Here is an 18,633-nt window from a genome sequence, read left to right on the forward strand (position 1 = left end):
TTACCTCTGTATATACTCTTCATTTTAATACTAAATTGTCCATTTATAAGATATCAACTCTAACAAACTTGATGGGATTGAAGATCAAAATTGAACACGACCAAGCAATGTATAGTAAGTTACTGAATACAAAGTACTTGGGTTTTTTGGGTTTTCTGGGTTTTGTGTGTGTGTGTCTCTTTAGGGCCACACCTGCAGCATATGGAGGTTCCCAGGCTAGGGGTCAAATCAGAGCTATAAGCCGCTGGCCTATGCCACAGCCACAGCAACACACAATCCCAGCCGCCTCTGCGACCTACATCACAGCTCACAGCAACGCTGTATCCTTAACCCACTGAGCAAGGCCAGGGATCGAACCCATGTCCTCTTGGATTCTCGTCAGGTTCGATAACCACTGAGCAATGACAGGAACTCCTCAAAATCACAAAATCACAATTTTTTTTTTTTTGGTCTTTTTGCCTTTTCCAGGGCCGCATCTGCAGAATATGGAGGTTCCCAGGCTAGGGCTCTAATCGGAGCTGTAGCCACCGGCCTACACCAGAGCCACAGCAACACGGGATCCGAGCCGCGTCTGCAACCTACACCACAGCTCATGGCAATGCCAGATCCTTAATCCACTGAGCAAGGCCAGGGATCAAACCCACAACCTCATGGTTCCTAGTTGGATTCGTTAACCACTGAGCCACGACGGGAACTCCCAAAATCACGATTTTTAAAAAGCAAGAAAGGGTAAGATATGTCAGTACTTAGGAGGGAGCAATATTTTATTACCCATAAAAGGCAAGGATGTACATTTTACACAGTGTAAAATAAAAAATATTCGCACAGTAATCCTATCCCACCAAAAATGGAACTTATTACTTATTTAGGAATAATGGCCACTTGTTTCAAATCAGTTATCATAATTCACTTGACAGATCTGAGGTTTCCTTAAAGGTTTTGCTTTACTGATCTTCCCCGGGTTTGTCATTCCCATTTCCCACATAGTTTGACGCGTGGTGCAGCTGCCTGCTATAGCAGATGAAGAATGTGGTAATCTAACACAAAGATATGCCGCAAAACCAAAAAACTCTAACATCAGCAGCATTTTAAAAGGGAAAGAACTTTCTGGTAAAAGTGTGCAATGTGGACGTCTTTTAAGACAAAATATTAAAGTCAGCCTTGAAATATCACTTAATGTAGTAGGAGAAATTCCTTTCATGAGATTTGACTTTCTATGTAAATTCATAGCCTGATTCTTTCTTACAAACCTTTGAAAAGTGCTGTGAATAGAATATTTTACACTTGGGGTTCAAAAAGCTTTTGATGATTCATTAACAGCTTGAGATTACGTTTCAGGTAATTTAGAATAAGATTTTTTTTAATTGAAGTATAGTTGATTTACAATATTGTGTTAGTTTCAGGTATACAGCAAAGTGATTCAATTATGTTTTTCTCAGATTATTTTCCATTATAGGTTATTACGAGATATTGAATATAGTTTCCTGTGCTATACAGTAAATCTTTGTTGCTTATCTATTTCATGTGTAATAATTTGTATCTGTTAATCCCATACTCCTGATTTATCCCTCCCTTCCTTTGCTAACCATAAATGTATTTTCTATGTCTGTCAGTCTGTTTCTGTTCTGTATATAGAGTCATTTGTATTATTTTTTAGATTACACATCTATCACATAATATTTATCTTTCTGACTTACTTCACTTAGTCTGATATTCTCTAGGTCCACCCATGTTGTGGCAAATGGCATTATTTCATTCTTTTTTGTCTTTTTTTTTTTTTTTTTTTTTTTTTTAGGGCACACCTGAGGCATATGGAGCTTCCCAGGCTAGGAGTCCAATCGGAGCTGTAGCCACCAGCCTACACCACAGCCACAGCAACATGAGATTCAAGCAGCATCTGCAATCTACACCACAGCTCGTGGCAATGCCAGATCCTTAATCCACTGAGCAAGGCCAGGGATCAAGCCCGCGTCATCATGGATACCAGTCAGGCTCATTAACCATTGAGCCATGACAGGAACTACTATTTCATTCTTTTTTATGGGTGAGTATTCCACTGTGTGGAATCATCCTCTTTATCCATTCATCTGTCAAAAAACACTTAAGTTGTTTTCATGTCTTTGCTATTATATCTAGTGCTGCTATGAATATTGGGGTGCATGTATCTTTTGAATTAGAGTTTTCATCTTTTCTAGATGTATGCCCAGGAGTGAGATTGCTGGATCATATGATAACTCTGATCTGAATTTTTTGAGGAACCTCCATACTATTTCCCATAGTAGCTGCACCAATTTACATTCCCACCAACAGTGTAGGAGGGTTCCCTTTTCTCCACACCCTCTCCAGCATTTATTACTTATAGACTTTTTGATGATGGCCAGTCTGACTGGTGTGAAGTGATACCTCATTGCGAGTTTGATTTGCATTTCTCAATAGCAATGTTGAACATCTTTTCATGTGTTTTTTGGCCATCTGTATGTCTTCTTTGGAGAAATGAGGTATTCTCCCCATTTTTTATTTATTTATTTATTTTTTATATTGAGTGGTATGAGATGTTTGTGTAGAGTAAGATTTTGTCAATGCAGATGCTGATGTGGAATCATCGCTGAAGACATTATACCCACATATGTAACTTATCTTTAAATTTAAATTCTTATAAGTGTCTCAGTTCACTTTAAGGCAATAAATTGAATAATATGTTCACTTGAAAACATTGTTTCTAAACTCTTTATTGGCTTCAAGTAGAAATAATTTATACCTGTATTATGGTAAGGGGTAATTTTAAATTTTTTAATTACTCCCCAAATCAGTTTCTTGCCATAGAGGATGTTATTATCAGGTAATTTTGCCTCTTGTCAAAAAGGAAAAATCATTGCACAGACTCAAAATTTTTTGTGAAAATAAATATTTAGGATGGTAAATCATAGATGTAATTAAATCCCAATGAAATATATTAAACAATTATTGGAGAGGCAGCTATTATTCTGACCACCATTCCTGGTGTAAGAAGTAAACTGTCTAACATTGTGGGGTTACTTATTAATCTTGCTGGGAATGACCCCTGTGATTTTAACAATGGAAAGCCACACTTCTCTCTTTAGATCCTGAGTAATAGGTCTAGAGTGTGAAAAATCCAAATTACGCTAGTCTCTTGATTCCACAAAAGTGGAGTCCACTCTCTGTCCTTCAGCATTTCACCAGTGTGATTGTTTCTAACTATTGTGAGAATCAACTAACAAAGTAATATTTGGAAAATTCTTTGAGCCCTTGGACAATTTGTGACATCAATAGTGGCAGTATTGGAGTTCCCATTGTGGCGTAGCAGAAACGAATCCGACTAGGCCTCGCTCAGTGGGTTAAGGATCTGGTGTTGCCGTGAGCTGTGGTGTAGGTCGCAGACATGGCTCAGATCAGGCATGGCTGTGGCTGTGGTGTAGGCCAGCGGCTGTAGTTCTGATTAGACCCCTAGTCCAGGAACCGCCATATGCCAAAGATGTGGCCCTAAAAAGCAAAAAAAAAAAAAAAAGGCTCTATTATTTCCAAACCACAGCTTTTTCCTCTTAAAAATCTTCTCTAATATATTTTTGTGCCATCATTGCCTCTTCCCCCCATTTTTAATAGGATTTGTTTCAAACTATGAAATGCATGCTTATTGTAGGAAATTTGAATAGTAAATAAAAGGAAAAATACACACAGCTTTATCAATTTTTCCTCCAGGATTTTGATGAAATAACTGCAGTCTAAAAAAGATGTGTCCTGGAGTTTCCATCATGGCACGGTAGAAACAAATTTGACTAGGAACCAACCATGAGGTTGTAGGTTCAATCCCTGGCCTTGCTCAGTGGTTAGGGATTTGGCATTGCTGTGAGCTCTGGTGTAGGTCACAGACGAGGCTTGGATCCTGCATTGCTGCGGCTCTGGCTGTGGCCAGCAGCTGTAGCTCCAATTCGGCCCCTAGCCTGGGAACCTCCATATGCCTCGGATATGGTCCTAAAAAGCAAAAAAAAAAAAAAAAAAAAAAAAAAAAAAAAGATGTGTTCCATCTTTTTTCAATGCTGAGAAAAAAGTATTTAAAGTACTTTTAAAATCTTCACTCAAGATTTTGACAGATTTGGTTAACACACATGGACCATTTTATGGTTAATCACATCTGCTGTCTTTACTAGGAAAGCAATAGAGATATTGCCTCAAAGGTACAGGCGAATTCAGAAAATTAAATGTTAGTATGATTTCACCCCACTGTAGATATTTCTTCTTCACAAATATCATTTTAATAGATGTGTCAATAAAAGCTATCATTTATAGAAAGTCCTATTTAATGGTATAACCTTCACATCAACCATAACAATAAGTTATCACTGTTCTCCACTTTACAAAACAAAGGTCTGAAAGCAATCACATGGCTCTTACATAGTAAAATGAGGATTTTAGCAAACTTGAACCCCGCTCTCTCTGCTTTCAAGGGCATCCCTTCCACTACAGCCTAACACTTTACCATAATATCATAATCTGCTTAACTGGGCCCTGTGGTTGTACATTTCAAATGCTCCTACACACTTTTTCTAACACTGGTAATGTTAGAAGTAATTTCTTGGTGTATAAAACTTTGTTTTTATGATTATTGATTTCCTCCAAATAGAGCTTAAAATTTGGAATAGTGTGGAGTGGTTTTTTGTTTTTTTTTTTTTTTTTGGCGGTGGGGGGGAGGTCCTTGGTTTTGGGTTTTTGCTTTTAGCTTCCAGTTTTATTTGGCTGTGCCTGCAGCACATGAAAATTCCCTGGCCAGGAATTGAACCCACACAACAGCAATAACCCAAGCCCACTGCAGTGACAACACCAGATCCTTAACCCACTGTACCACAAAGGAACTCCCAGATTCGTGTCTTAAAGCTAGGAATAGTTTTAAGGCAATTTGTGCATATTATTGATTGCTTTACTCAGTAAGATTTTTTAAATTATAATCCATTATCAGAGGATATGGCTTCCTGTTCCACTGTACCCTTTATAAAAATCTTGGTTAACTGAACAGATGAAAATTGGGGGTTTTTTGGTTGCTAAGTTTAAAATCATTTTGGTTGCTCTAATTCACTGTGTTTTAATACATCAATTCTCTGTTCTATGGAGTGAACCTTATATGAAGGCTGGCTAAATCCTTGAACTAGAAATAGAAAGATATGGGAATGGTCTTTAGATGTTTGATTCCCTTTATTCATTCAGTGGCTATCTAGTTCCCATTCTAGGTCAGGCATTGTGCTAGTGCTTAGGATATAAAGATGAAAGCCCATTCCTGACCTCAAAGAGCTTGTGAACCAGCAAGAGAAACAGACATAAATAGACAAGTACAGTACAGAGTGACTGGCACTGTGAGCAAAGTAACAGAGAGGAAGATGCTTTGACAAACACAGAGGAGGGCACTTAAACCAGCTTCAGGGAGGTCCTTGAAACCTTTTTGGAGATGCTGAGGCCTGAGCTCCACCTTGAAGAGAAGCAGAAGTTAGCCAGCTTTTCCCCCGCCTCCAACATCCCAGACCAGAATTAGTTGCTTTCTCATCTATGTTAATTACTGAAGTGTGCTCTACTTATTTGTTTCCATGTCTCTCACTTGGCTGATTTTCTTGATGGGGAGGGACTATACCACTAATTAGTCTAGGACAATGCCCAAAAGCAGTAGGAAGGCAATTAACATTTGTTGAATTATTTTGAAATGCTACCTATTGTAGCTATTTCCTCCAATACCTTGCTCTTGACATTTATATACATAAGTGTGGCTTTCTTTTATGAAGTAAAAATAATAGTCTACCACATACCCATCAGAATGGCTAAAAGGAAAGTATGGAAAACAAGGACTGATGACAGATTTGGAGCAACAGAAATGTTCGTACATTACTGGAGGTAGTAGAAATTGGTACCACCACGTTGGAAAACTGTTGGCAAGATCTTTTAAAGTTGGGTCATACCTCATAAGCCAGCAATTTCATTCCTAGAGATAAGTTCAACAAAAATACATACATATGTTCACAAAAAGACATATATTCACCAAAAGTGGCACTATGCACAATAGCTCCAAACTAGAAAATACACAGATGCTCATCAACAGTAGATTGCACAAACTTACTGTGGTGTGGTCACACCGCAAGGAAAGAGGGCAAAAAGTCAGCTTTTATTTTTTTTTTCTTTTTTTAAAGCACTTGCTGTATGATTACTTTTATATAAAGAATAAAAATAGGCAAAACTATTCTATGGTATTAGAAGTCAGGAAAGGTTAGTTAGAAGTGGAGGGTTAGTGACTGCAAGGAAATAGGAAGGGAGAGCTTCTGAGGGTACTGGTAAAGTTAAGTTTCTTTTTTTTTTTTTCTTTTTCTTTGCTTTTTAGGGCCACACCCATGGCATATGGAGGCTCCCAGGCTAGGAGTCCAATCCGAGCTACAGCTGAAGGCCTATGCCACAGCAACACAGGATCCAAGCCGCATCTGCAACCAACACCACAGCTCAAGGCAACACCAGATCCTAAGCAAGGCCAGGAATTGAACCCGCAACCTCGTGGTTCCTAGTGGGATTTGTTTCCACTGTGCCACAACTGAAACTCCAAAGTTACATTTCTTGATCTGGGTTCTTGTTACACCTGTATATTCAGTTTGTACACTTTTCTGTACATAATTGTACCTAACCAGTTTGTCTGTTTGTTTGTTTGTCTGTCTGAAACGATACATCTTATTTGAGGGAAAGCTAGAAAAATACTAAGTGGTTAAATTTTTTTTTCTTTTTATAGCAACACCTGTGACATATGGAAGTTTCCTGGCTAGGGGTCTAATTGGAGCTGCAGCTGCAGGCCTATGCCACAGCAACTCCGGATCTCTAACCAACCAAGGCCAGGGTCCCAACCCACATCCTCACAGAGACTATGTTGGGTTCTTAAACCCCCGAGCCACAACAGGAATTCCTATTTTAAATTTTTTAAATCACCCACAATCACTATCTAGACATTACTACTAACATTTTGGATTATTTTCTTCTAGTCTTCTTTTGAAGCCACAGTGCTTGTGCCATCTTCTCCCCCTCTCTGCTCCCCATATATTTACACACACACATTTTACTAAATTAGGTTCATTCCTACTTAGTTTTACTTCTGGTTTTTTTTAATTTAAAGTTAACCCATCATTAAATATTCATTGCAAACATGCTTTTAAACTGCTTCAATGTATTTCACCCAATATATATGTGTATCGTATATATATGCTATGTATATATATATAATATTCCTAATATATAACGTATTCCTATAAGAGAGTATGTATGTGTATACATACATATGTGTCTGTATACATACGGCATGCATATATTAAAAAATATTCCTAGGATGTAATAATATCACACACACACACACACACACACACACACACACACACACACACACACACAAGCTACTGGGTCATGAACAGTCTGTTAACTCAGCATTCATTCTATATTTTCTCCCAGAAAGATTGTATCCCACTGGCAAGGTCTTAGAGCTCCTTGTATCACAATCCAACTCTAGTCACTAATTATTATTTTTATTCCTTTTTTAAAATGGTGGCCGTTAAAGCAGGACTTAGGAATCTGCGGTTTGGCATCATGCTGAGGCGCTGGGCAGGAACTGGCTCCCTGCACTCCTCTATCTTCCAGGGCTGCCTGGCGCCTCAGCCCGCAGCGGGGCCGCGCGTGCGCCCCAGCCCCCAGCCTCGCGCGGCCCGGTTGCTGTGGGAACCTCAAAGCGCCACGGTGCCCGAAGACCCAGGTGGGAGCAGTACTGAGGCCTGAGCATGGAGCTGCCGGATCCGGTCCGCCAGCGGCTGGGAAACTTCAGCCGGACCGTGTTCAGCGACTCCAACCGGACCGGGCCGGAGTATAGCGAGGGTCCGGGTGAGTGGCCGAGGCTCAGCGCAGCGCGTGGAGCGGCCAGATTTTGCCCAGACCAAAGATGGCGGTTTCGTCTTCAGAGAGTTCACCGCAGTGCGGGAGGCTCCTTGGAGGAGGGGCTGGGCCTGGGGCTGGGGCTAGGACCAGATATTCGGGGCCAAATACCCAGGCGGTCTTCGGCTGATGGTGCTGTAGCCTCGCGGGCGAATTGCAAGAGGGGCGGCCGACGTGGCGCCAGCCTTCCTCAAAAAATACAAGAACAAAACCCGCCTTCGCATTCCGCGTCCAGTCCCGCGCCCTCCGAGAAGGCTGAGAAGGCCGACTTTGCTTTTCCTCTGCGGCATCCGCCCTGGCATATTATGTCCAGGATGGAGTGAAAACAGCCCAGGCAATCTCCCCGTCCCACCCCACCCCCAACCCCAGTAAAATATCTTTTCCTTTTTTTCTTTTCTACCAGAACAAGTATGTTCCACCACAAGTCCGTTTTCTGGCAGAAAGCATGAAAAGTTTTTGTTTTTGTTTTAATGAACTATTTTAAACGCTATCCAATTCAGAGTGGCAGCTGCCACACTAGCATCGTCTCCAACAAAACTCACCCTCTCCCTGCTTTCTTCTCCTTCCCTATATATAACTCTTGCCCTAAATCAAGTAACAGAATACCATGATGCTACATTCAACATGACAAGTGACAACGCAGTTTCCTGCAGTTTCCCCCTCTTAAATCATGATGATAGACAACATACTGTGAACCAAACCCGTGCGCTTTTTATCACTGAACTGTGCTGGGAAATAGAAATCTTTTCCTTTTGCTTGGTTTAGGGATTTTTTTTTTTTTTTTTTTTTTTTTTTTAAGGAGGCAGAGAGAAGTCTGTTCCCATAGTTTCATTTTTCCACGCTGATTACTAGCCTGTCCCTCCAATTTAAGCCTCCATGATTTAGGATGTACAGAGAAAAACATAATGTGAAAAAAAAATTGACTTTTACATTTCTGATTCTAAAGCTTAACAGGCACTAAAATCTGATGATGTAAAGTATCAGGGGTTTTCTGTAAAGGGCCAGATAGTAAATATTTGAGACCTTGCAGGCCATAGATGCATGTAGCAGCCATAGATGATGGTAATTGAATGGACTTGGCAGTGTTCCAATAAAACTTTATTTATGGATGCTAAAATTTGAATTTCCTATGATTTTCAGTGTCGCAAAATATTATTCTTTGATATTTTTTCTCAGCCATTTAAAAATGTGAAAAAACCATTTTTAGCTCACTTGCTATACAAAAACAGGCAGCTGGCTGGTAGTCTGCCTACCCCTGATTTATACTATAAAATGTTTTAATTTAAATTCCATTTATAGAACTCAACTTGTACTTTTGCAAAATTTAGTAAATTCATGTCTTGTGCTTGCTTTCAAAGTTCATTTACATATTAACTTGATTTTCAACTGCATGATTATAAGTTTGATCTCTGAAATATAGACATAGCATAACTCTTAAGAGGCTTGTGTACAAAATTCTTAACATAATAACTTCTTTGCAAAATTTGACTACAGTGTTTGCTCTAAAGTTATTAAAATTTTCAGCTTAACTAATTTATCATATTTTTCCACATTTTCCTCTTTGTGGATCTGAAATAGGTTCGATTATTTGTACTGTAAATACAAGGGTATATTATGACCTTGTCCACAGCTGACCAAGAGTTGTATGGTTGTTATGAAAAAAAATCCTAGGCAGGTGAGTTATCTTCAGATTTAACAGATTTTAAGAATGCATGCCTTGATCAGTGGCAATTTAATCAATAAGTACAAGCAAAAGTAGATCATAATCACACAATGTTTAAAAAGTAGATCATAATAACGAGGGATATTCTTGGAGCTAAAGAAAACCTTGCTATGAGAGACTGTGATTATTTTACATTTTAAAATTGTTAAATGATAGATATAAAATACTCAGCTATAGAGAAAAATAAAAATATACTTTTAAGAAATTTTAGAGCCTTCAGCAGTTAACGAACCCAACTAGGGTCCATGAGGATGCGGGTTCTATCCCTGGCCTCGCTCAGTGGATTAAGGATCTAGTGTTGCCATGAGCTGTGGGGTAGGTCCCAGACTCGATCAGATCCCGAGTTGCTGTGTCTGTGGTGTAGGCCAGTGGCTATAGCTCCGATTTGATCCCTAGCATGAGAACTTCCTATGGCAGCCCTAAAAAAAAAAAAAAAAAAATTTAGTCTTTGTAAATCCATTCTTTTAGAACTGTGGATTTCAAAGTATGTTATCTGTTCTTAAATTGTTAGAATTTTTAGTCAAATTTAGGATGCATTTGTAGGGCTCATTTGTTTCTAATTTATAAAGTCTTTTTATATTTTTTCCTTTTTAAAAAAACAAAGGATAGTTGATTTAGAGTGTTGTGCCAAATTTCTGCTGTATAGCAAAGTGACCCAGTCATATATATATATATACACATATATATAAATATATATACATATATACACACACACACACACACACACACACATTCCTTTTCATATCTTCCATCATGGTCTATCCCTAGAGACCAGATATATTTCCCTGTGCAATACAGTAGGACCTCATTGCTTATCCATTAAAAATCCAATGTACTATCAGTTGTGCCACAGAGCTGCCTTGTAGGGGGGCTCAATTTTAAAAATCAAATTCTTGGAGTTTCCATTGTGGCACAGTGGAAACGAATCCCACTAGGAACTATGATGTTATGGGTTCAATCCCTGGCCTTGCTCAGTGGGTTAAGGATCTGGAGTTGTTGTGAGCTGTGATGTAGGTCACAGATGCTGCTCGGATCTGGCGTCGCTGTGGTGTAGACTGGCAGCTGCAGCTATAATCAACTTTAGATAAATGAAACTCATTCATGTATCATGAATGGCTGTACTGCTAATGTCCTTAATTCTTTCTACTTATTTGTATTTGGTCTTTACCTTGTGTAAAGCAAGATGCTATGTTCTGTGAGGGTCTCAAATTTGAGTATATTGTGGTCTGTGGTTACAGTGAGTTTGTGTATAAGTCAACAAAGAGAAGGAATTAGGAGACTAATATTTATTGAGTGCCTACTGAGGGCCAGGCAGGGTTCTATAGTGAAGTAATTTCTATTATCTTTAATCCTCACAAACAACCTGTGAGGTGATTTTAATATTACCATTTTACAGATAAAGAAATTAAGGCTCAAAGAGTCCTAAAATGGCATCCAGAGTTCTGAGGGCATTTGGGGAGTTCTGGGTTTACTTGGACTCCAAAGCCTCAGTATGCCTGAAAAAGGGTGAGTTTAATTATAACTTAGGGTGATTGGGGGTTTGTTTGCTTGTTTTTGTTTTGTTTTTTAGGGCCGCACCCGACACTTATGGAAGTTCCCAGGCTAGGGGTTGAATCAGAGCTGCAGCTGCTGGCCTACACCACAGCCACAACAATGGGGGATCCAAGCCAGGTCTGCCACCTACACCACAGCTCACGGCAACACTGGATCCTTAACCTGCTGAGCCATGATGGGAACTCCTAGGAGATAAGTTTTTGAGATTAGTTTATATATGAGTGTTTAGTTTTTATGTATTTTATGTGTTCATTTCATAGGCTCTCTACATAAAACTCTACAAAGTAGGTAATTATTATCTGTTCAGTAGGATTCATATTGGTATTCCACTTTTACCTTATACCAGTAGGTTGCAAAAAAAGTCATCCGACTATAATGGAAAATGATAAAGTAATTGGAAAATATCAGATATGCCCCCTAGTAGCCAACATAGGAACTAAACAGTATTATGATGACTCCTTTCGCTGTCAGTGATTATAACTAGGCTTAAAATTTTGATTTTTGTTGAGCTGATAGTATTGTTATTAATTCTAAGGAGCTAAAGGATTTATAGGGCATAGATCGGAATTAAGAGTTTATTCACTTTCTATTTTCTTCTGTAGATAATGAAATGGTTTCCAGTTTGGCATTGCAGATGTCACTTTATTTTAACACTTACTTTTTCCCACTTTGGTGGGTGAGCAGCGTTATGATGCTTCAGATGAAGGTAAATCTAAGCTTTGCTACCTCTGCTGAGGTCTCTTCTGTATCCTTGGCATTACATTGTCAATATAATTAAAGTTCATATTTTTTTCTAATCTGAGGTCTGTCTTACTGTATATGAGATTTTGCAAACATGTTTTTTGTTTGTTTTTTTCAGTATTCAATCTTGCCTGATTACTACAAATTCATTGTGGTCACTGTTATCATCTTGATAACCTTAATTGAAGCAATCAGGTTATATCTGGGCTACATGGGGAACCTGCAGGAGAAGGTAGGTAGGCTCATCTTTCTTTGCTCTCAGTGCTACACCTAAATGCAGAAAGGTGTTCATAACAAGGAAAAGGCAGTGGGATATGGGGGAAGGAGCAAAGGCCTGTAGTCAAGGCCTGGCTCCAGCTTTACCATGTCTGTCACTGTGGGCTGTTGGCTTAATCTCTTGAGCCTTGGTTTCTTCACATATAAAAAGGGGGAAATATTTACTTCATAGGGTTGTTAGGATTACATTCAGTAATTTATATAAAGTGCCTGAATGTAGTCAACACTTAAGAAATGATAGTTTCTTCTCACCCAACACTTGTTCAAAATAAGAAAATGGGGAAAATGACAAACTCATTTCCTATGCCAGGCACATGTTTTCTGAACCCTCATGTTGCCTAAGCATTTAAAGTTACCAGAGGAGTCCCCATTGTGGCGCATGGGAAATGACTCCGACTTGTATCCATGAGGATTCGGGTTTGATCCCTGGCTTTGCTCAGTGGGTCAGGATCCGGTGTAGGCCGGCTGCTGTAGCTCCAATTCAGCCCCTAGCCTGGGAATTTCCATATGCTTCGGGCGCAGCCCTAAAAAGCAAAATAATAATAATAATAAAGTTACCAGAGCTTAGAGATAATGCCTAAAGCTTTCTGTGGTCTTCCAAGCCCTTTATAATTAGACCCCACCCAGCCTGTCCCTCTGTATTTCTTGCATTTTCCTACCCCAGGCATCCGCTCCAGACTGATGTGTTGATTCCCAGTCATACTTATTCCACGTCTTTGCTTACTGAACTTCTTGTCTCTTCCTCTTTCTACCCAACTTGAAAAGCCTATCTCCTTGAGTTTTTTCTTTTACCTACCCTACTCAGCCTCCTGTCTTATTTCTTGTAGCATTTAGTCTATAACTCCTAAGTAGTGCATTTCATTATTCACTAAAGTGTGTGTAGTATTCTAGGGCTGTCACATAAAGTAGTTTTCCCTTCCAGTCTAGACTGTAAGTTCTCTGAGGACAAGGACCCTGTTATATTCCTTTTGAATTGCAGAGCTCACAGTGAAGGTTTACAGTTGTGCTGAGTACTTGCTTGTTAATATAAACAAAAGACTGTACTTCATGGATCTGACACTCAATATTGTGTATCATTGCAGGTTCCTGAGTTGGCTGGCTTTTGGCTTTTGAGCCTTTTATTGCAGTTGCCTTTAATTCTTTTCTTGCTCTTTAATGAAGGCCTAACAAATCTGCCCTTGGAAAAAGCAGTACATATCATCTTCACTATATTCCTTACTTTCCAAGTTGTTTCCGCATTTCTTACCCTAAGGAAAATGGTAAATCAGTTGGCAACTCGTTTCCATCTTCAAGACTTTGACCAGCTCTCTACAAGCAGAGGAAGCATGAGAAGAATGAGACCCTGTATAGAAGAGATTTGACCTAGTGCTTTTTTCAGAGTGAAAATCTGAAAGATCATTCTAGAAGACTGTGGGAGTTAGGAAATTTGCAAAGAAGGCTAGCATGAGAAAAGGACAAAGCAAGTGTTTTGAATTGTGTACTCTCAGAGTTCTCTTGTGGCATACCAGTTTGAAGATACAGCATTGTCACTGCAGCAGGTTGGTCCACTGCTATGGCACAGGTTCATTCCCTGGCCTGGGAACTTCCGCATGCCTGCCAGCCCAGCCCAAAAAACAAAAAAAAGCTGAATTGTATACTCTCTAGCTCTGAAAGGCCAAGGTTGTACAGTACATGAAAGCAATAAATCAGCCCTAAAGCCTAGATGTTATCTACCTGATGCCAAATATCTTAATTTCATTGTTGTCAACTTTTTCCGATGTGTAGAAATCTGTATTGGTGGTATTACATACATCTTTACTGTAATATTTCTAGTTAGTACCTGTAACTAGAAATGTGTGTATTTCTTTTTATCTTGTTGGCTGTCCGTATCTTAGCGGTACATCTGAAGCACATGGAAATGCTTGTCAATATTCTGATATATTAGACTACATTTGTAAGCTAAGACACCAACTTTTCCTGTCTGCTAGGGTCTTGGCTGTTATACTGAGGTTAAGAAGAAAACAGGTACATTACCATGGTATTTAGGAAGTATTTTTATCCTAAAATTGTAACTTTCAGAAACCACATTCAGTATTTATGGCAGTAGTGTGCAAAATGTCTTTGCAATAAATTATAAAATATTTATGTCAAAGTACCTGTAGAAATCATTTCTGTTTTGTACAGTTCTTTGGGGCTGTGGGTTTGTTAATTTTTTTTTTTTACTGCAGAGTTGCAAGGAGAGGAAGGAGAAAAGTACATGTATTAAGTGCATGTATTAATTCTGTATAGCTGGCACTGCACTGGGTTCATTAGCCCTTGTGCTATCACCTGCCAAATCATTTCTCACTGAAGAACTGCTTCATTCCCAGTAAATTCACATGAAGACTGGTCTGAAAAGCAATCTTCATGATAATACAGAGAGCTGGGATGGCCAAAGGGACGATACTCCTGATCTTAAATGTGTGTGTTCCCTTGCTAACAGAAGAAACGTATAATTAAGGAAATTCTGTTAAGATCAAAGTTTACTTGGATATATTTGAACATTATTTTAAAGTGATTATTGGATTATCTTTAGGGATATATTATTTTCTTTCCTATAAGGAAATGTGCCTTTATAAGTAATGCATTTTACCAAGAGACAGTTGAAGCTACACTAAAAATTATTCTTTCCAATTTTACTCTTCTGTAATTTTTGCTCATTTTAGGATTTCCATATTGTTCCTTGTTCATTCTTATATGTTACCTAATTTTTGTAAATGTTTTCACTTCCCAGTCTTAATCACACCTGAACAAACTGTTTATGCTAATTTTATTATTTCTGCTTTTGTATATAAAGTTCAGGCAAAGATTTCTCTCCCCATGCACTGGCTGATAAAACTTCCTCCTATAACAAAGCCATCGCTAGGTAAATCCCAATAATTTGAAATTCAAAATAGAATTCTATTTGGTTTTTGGGGTTTTTTGTTTTTGTTTTTTCATGGGGTTTTTTTTTTTTTTTTTGGTTTTTTGTTTGTTTGTTTGTTTTTGCTTTTTAGGGCTGCATCTGCAGCATATGAAGGTTCCTAGGCTAGGGATCAAATCAGAGATACAGCTACTGGCCTACATCATAGCTGTAGTAACGTAAGATCCCAGCCTTGTCTGCAGCCTACATGATAGCTCATGGCAACACCCGATCCTTGACCCATTGAGCAAGGCCAGGGATCGAACCCGCATCCTCATGGATCCTAGTTGGGTTCATTAAGTGTTGAGCCACGAAGAGAACTCCTGTTTGGATAGTTTTCTAAAATTTTGTTTGCATTTGTCTCCAGATATGAATGGGTGAATTTATAAGAAAATGTAAAATAAAAACACTAAATCTACATAGCAAGTAAATTAAGAGGATGATCAAGAAAGCCATTTCGATTTTATAATTGTTCCCCAAATTTTAAATGTCAGGGCCTCTGACACATTTAAACTTTAATTTAGGGTTAAGAGATTAATCACAAAAAATGTTATAATAAAAAAATTTTAATGAGTAAACATTTGGGGGAAATGTATTAGAATTTTTACAATTTTGGTGTAATAACTATATTGCTTAAAATGTAAATATAATAAGGGTGGGGAAAAGAAACTAGGAAAGTCTGTTGAGAACATGACCAAGTCATCTGTTTATTGTCTAAACAATAATATCATGATTTTTGTGTTAGGCGAACCAATATTTTCTGTTGGAGTATGCCTGTTCCCTAAGTAAGCATATAAAAACTGAGATAGAGAATGTATTTCCTTGTCATCACATTTGGAGTTGAGGCAGTCCTTATTTTTATCTTATTACCTTATTTTTATCCTATCCTAAACTCCATTCTGAAGTTTTGTAGTTAGGATGTTGAGATTCACAAATACTTTGTCTTTCATATATTTTTTCTTCCAAGGGCTTTTTCTCAATCAAGACAAGGTCAGTTTAAGTCAGACTGATTTTTAAAAACTGGATTTTAATCAACATATGTTTGAATGCCTGGTATGTGCAAGGAATAGCAGGGGGTTCATAGACAAATAAATGTGCTTCCCACTCTCAAGAGGACAATGTTGAAGGTAAAATATTTGCAAGAGAACCTTAAGACAAAGTGGAAAAGCCTAACTTCACCTGTGAAGTGCACTGAATGAGTAGAAACTAACCTAGTAACTACCTGACAGCTAACAGTGCTGGGCTCGCAGCGCTTCTCCCCTCTGTTCCTAGCCCTTGGTGTCTCTGGCCCTTTCTCGCCATCATTCAGAATCACCTCTCCTCTTATTGTCAGTGCACAGGAAGGGGACGTGGAGCAGGGGGCAGCAAGTGCTGCTAAACACACACTCATTTGCACTTGCCTGTCACATAATAACAAGACGTGTACTGTCTGGTGGAAAAAGCAGATGAGCAAATCAGAGACTGCAGTGTGATGGGGCTCTGCAGGATTCAGAGAAGGCACCTAGAAAAGATGAGGAATCTGGAAAGCCTTCCCAAACAAAGTAGCACTCTGAGATTTGAAGACAAATGAGTATTAAGTGTTTAGTTTCACGATTCAGAGGCAGAAATAATAGTGACTGAGTACTGTTTCAGGCAGTATGATACAACTGGTGGGAAGGGTACATGAGAAGAAAGGACACAGAATAATATACAGAAGCCTGGGAGGGGCTACTAAGCTAAAGACTTCAATATTCTGAATTCCCTGAATAATTTAAACAGTGCAATATCACACATTTTCAGAAAGATTTTTCAAAGACAAAGTTGAAAATGTACTGCAAGCGTTGGACTAGAGGTAGAACCTGATGAAGTAACTTTGGGGAGAACAAACTGGCCAGGATAAAGTCAGTGGCAGTAAAATAAACTTGAGTAGAAACTTTCGTTTTTTGCTTTTTGGGTTTGTTTTGCTTTTTGGGTTTTTTTTGTCCTGTTTTTAGGCCACACCCGCAGGATATGGAAGTTCCCAGGCTAGGGGTCGAATCAGAGCTACAGCTGCCAGCCTAAGCCACAGCCACAGCAACGCCAGATCCTAGCCACATCTGCAAACTTTACCACAGCTCATGACAACACCAGATCCTTAACCCACTGAGCAAGGCCAGGGATTGAACCCACATCCTCATGAATACTAGTCAGATTCATTTCCACTGAGCCACGATGGGAACTCCCAAAGAATTTTTTTTTTAAACTTCCATTTTATTTTATTTTTTTAAATTTATTTTTGGTCTTTTCAGGGCCGCACCCATGGCACATGGAGGTTCCCAGGCTACGAAACCTTGGAACTGTAGCTGTCAGCCTACGCCACAGCCACAGCAACACCAGAGCCAAGCCCATCTACAACCTACACCACAGCTCACGGCAACTCCAGATCCTTAACCCACTGAGCGAGGCCAGGGATCGAACCTGCAACCTCATGGTTCCTAGTCGGATTCATAAAAACTTCCATTTTAAAAGAAATTGAATCAAGATTTTGAGAGTAGAGGAATGAAAAATCATCTATAATTCAACACCCTAAAATAACAACTCTTAGCAAATGTCCTCTTTCCCTGCAGTGTTCCCTTTGTAAATGCATTTTAAAACCATAGTTGTGATCATCAGCACCTACAATTTTGTACCCTGCTTTTCTGAAAACATTGTACATTTTTACCCATCCCTCTACATAGTCACATAACCACCATCTTAAATGACTGCACAGTATTCCATCAAGTCGGCAGACAGTAATTTATTTAAATTCTCTCCTACTGTTAGATTATTGTGTTGTTTTCTTCTTTTGCTTTTTATGCTGTGGGGCCTCAGAGCAAACAGCTCCAAGGTACACTGCAATGACACATTGATTATTTTGAATTTAAGTTACCTGAGAAACAGCCAGGGGAAAAAATAAATAATATAGAAAAACACCCTGACCCCCTCTTTCCCCTTGAAAGCAGGAAATAACCTCCCATGTGAAAGTGTCCTCCTCATATGAGCAGGACAGGAAGCATCCTTATCACCAGAGTTAGGAACTCAAGGCTATGAAAACTCTATAGACAAACTCTGTTTCTTCTTTAGTCTTCTATCCCAAGCACAAGCTCCTTTGTTAAATCTTCATAAATAATTGTTTTTTGATCTAAAAATGATATATAAACAGCCTGCTTTGATCACTTCAGGGGTCCTATTTCTATAAGACCTCTGTGCATATAAATTAAATTGTGTTTTTTTCTCCTGTTCATTTATTTGCTTCAATTTAATTATTAGACCAGCCAAAAGAACTCCCCAACAATACGTAACATGGTAATGAACATCTCATTTATGTAGCTTTTTCCATATCCTAGATGGCTTTTTGTTTGTTTACTTGCTTTTTGGGCCCACACTCGTTCCCAGGCTAGGGGTCGAATCGGAGCTATAGCTGCCAGCCTACACCACAGACACAGCAAAGCAGGATCCAAGCTGCGTCTGC

The 18,633-nt window shown here is 38.9% G+C and overlaps 2 protein-coding genes across 8 annotated transcripts in view; one reads left to right on the forward strand and one right to left on the reverse strand.

Annotated features, from left to right (window-relative positions):
* Window positions 1–18,633, reverse strand: part of LOC106508312 (BTB/POZ domain-containing protein KCTD18-like) — a 233,359-nt gene that overhangs the window by 33,182 nt on the left and 181,544 nt on the right. The gene's annotated exons all lie outside the window — the stretch shown is intronic.
* Window positions 7,730–14,375, forward strand: TMEM17 (transmembrane protein 17). 2 transcript variants are annotated; one of them, XM_085015760.1, is made up of 4 exons: window positions 7,730–7,899; window positions 11,830–11,933; window positions 12,087–12,204; window positions 13,327–14,375. In XM_085015760.1, the coding sequence occupies exons 1-4, from the start codon at window positions 7,800–7,802 to the stop codon at window positions 13,332–13,334; spliced, it is 330 nt and encodes a 109-aa protein (XP_084871886.1). In that variant the 5' UTR covers window positions 7,730–7,799; the 3' UTR covers window positions 13,335–14,375.

This window comes from Sus scrofa, chromosome 3, assembly GCF_054392235.1.
Source record: "Sus scrofa isolate SSC_HxYL_T2T_F1_AM1 chromosome 3, Sscrofa_HxYL_maternal_Yorkshire_Landrace_v2.0, whole genome shotgun sequence".
NCBI lineage: Eukaryota > Metazoa > Chordata > Mammalia > Artiodactyla > Suidae > Sus > Sus scrofa.

Bases quoted from the DNA above. Each gene is read 5' to 3' on its own strand.
- TMEM17 (XM_085015760.1), top strand. From the start codon at position 7,800: ATGGAGCTGCCGGATCCGGTCCGCCAGCGGCTGGGAAACTTCAGCCGG. The intron at 7,900-11,829 runs GTGAGTGGCCGA...TTTCTTCTGTAG, and splicing joins GGAGTATAGCGAGGGTCCGG to ATAATGAAATGGTTTCCAGT. The intron at 11,934-12,086 runs GTAAATCTAAGC...TGTTTTTTTCAG, and splicing joins TTATGATGCTTCAGATGAAG to TATTCAATCTTGCCTGATTA.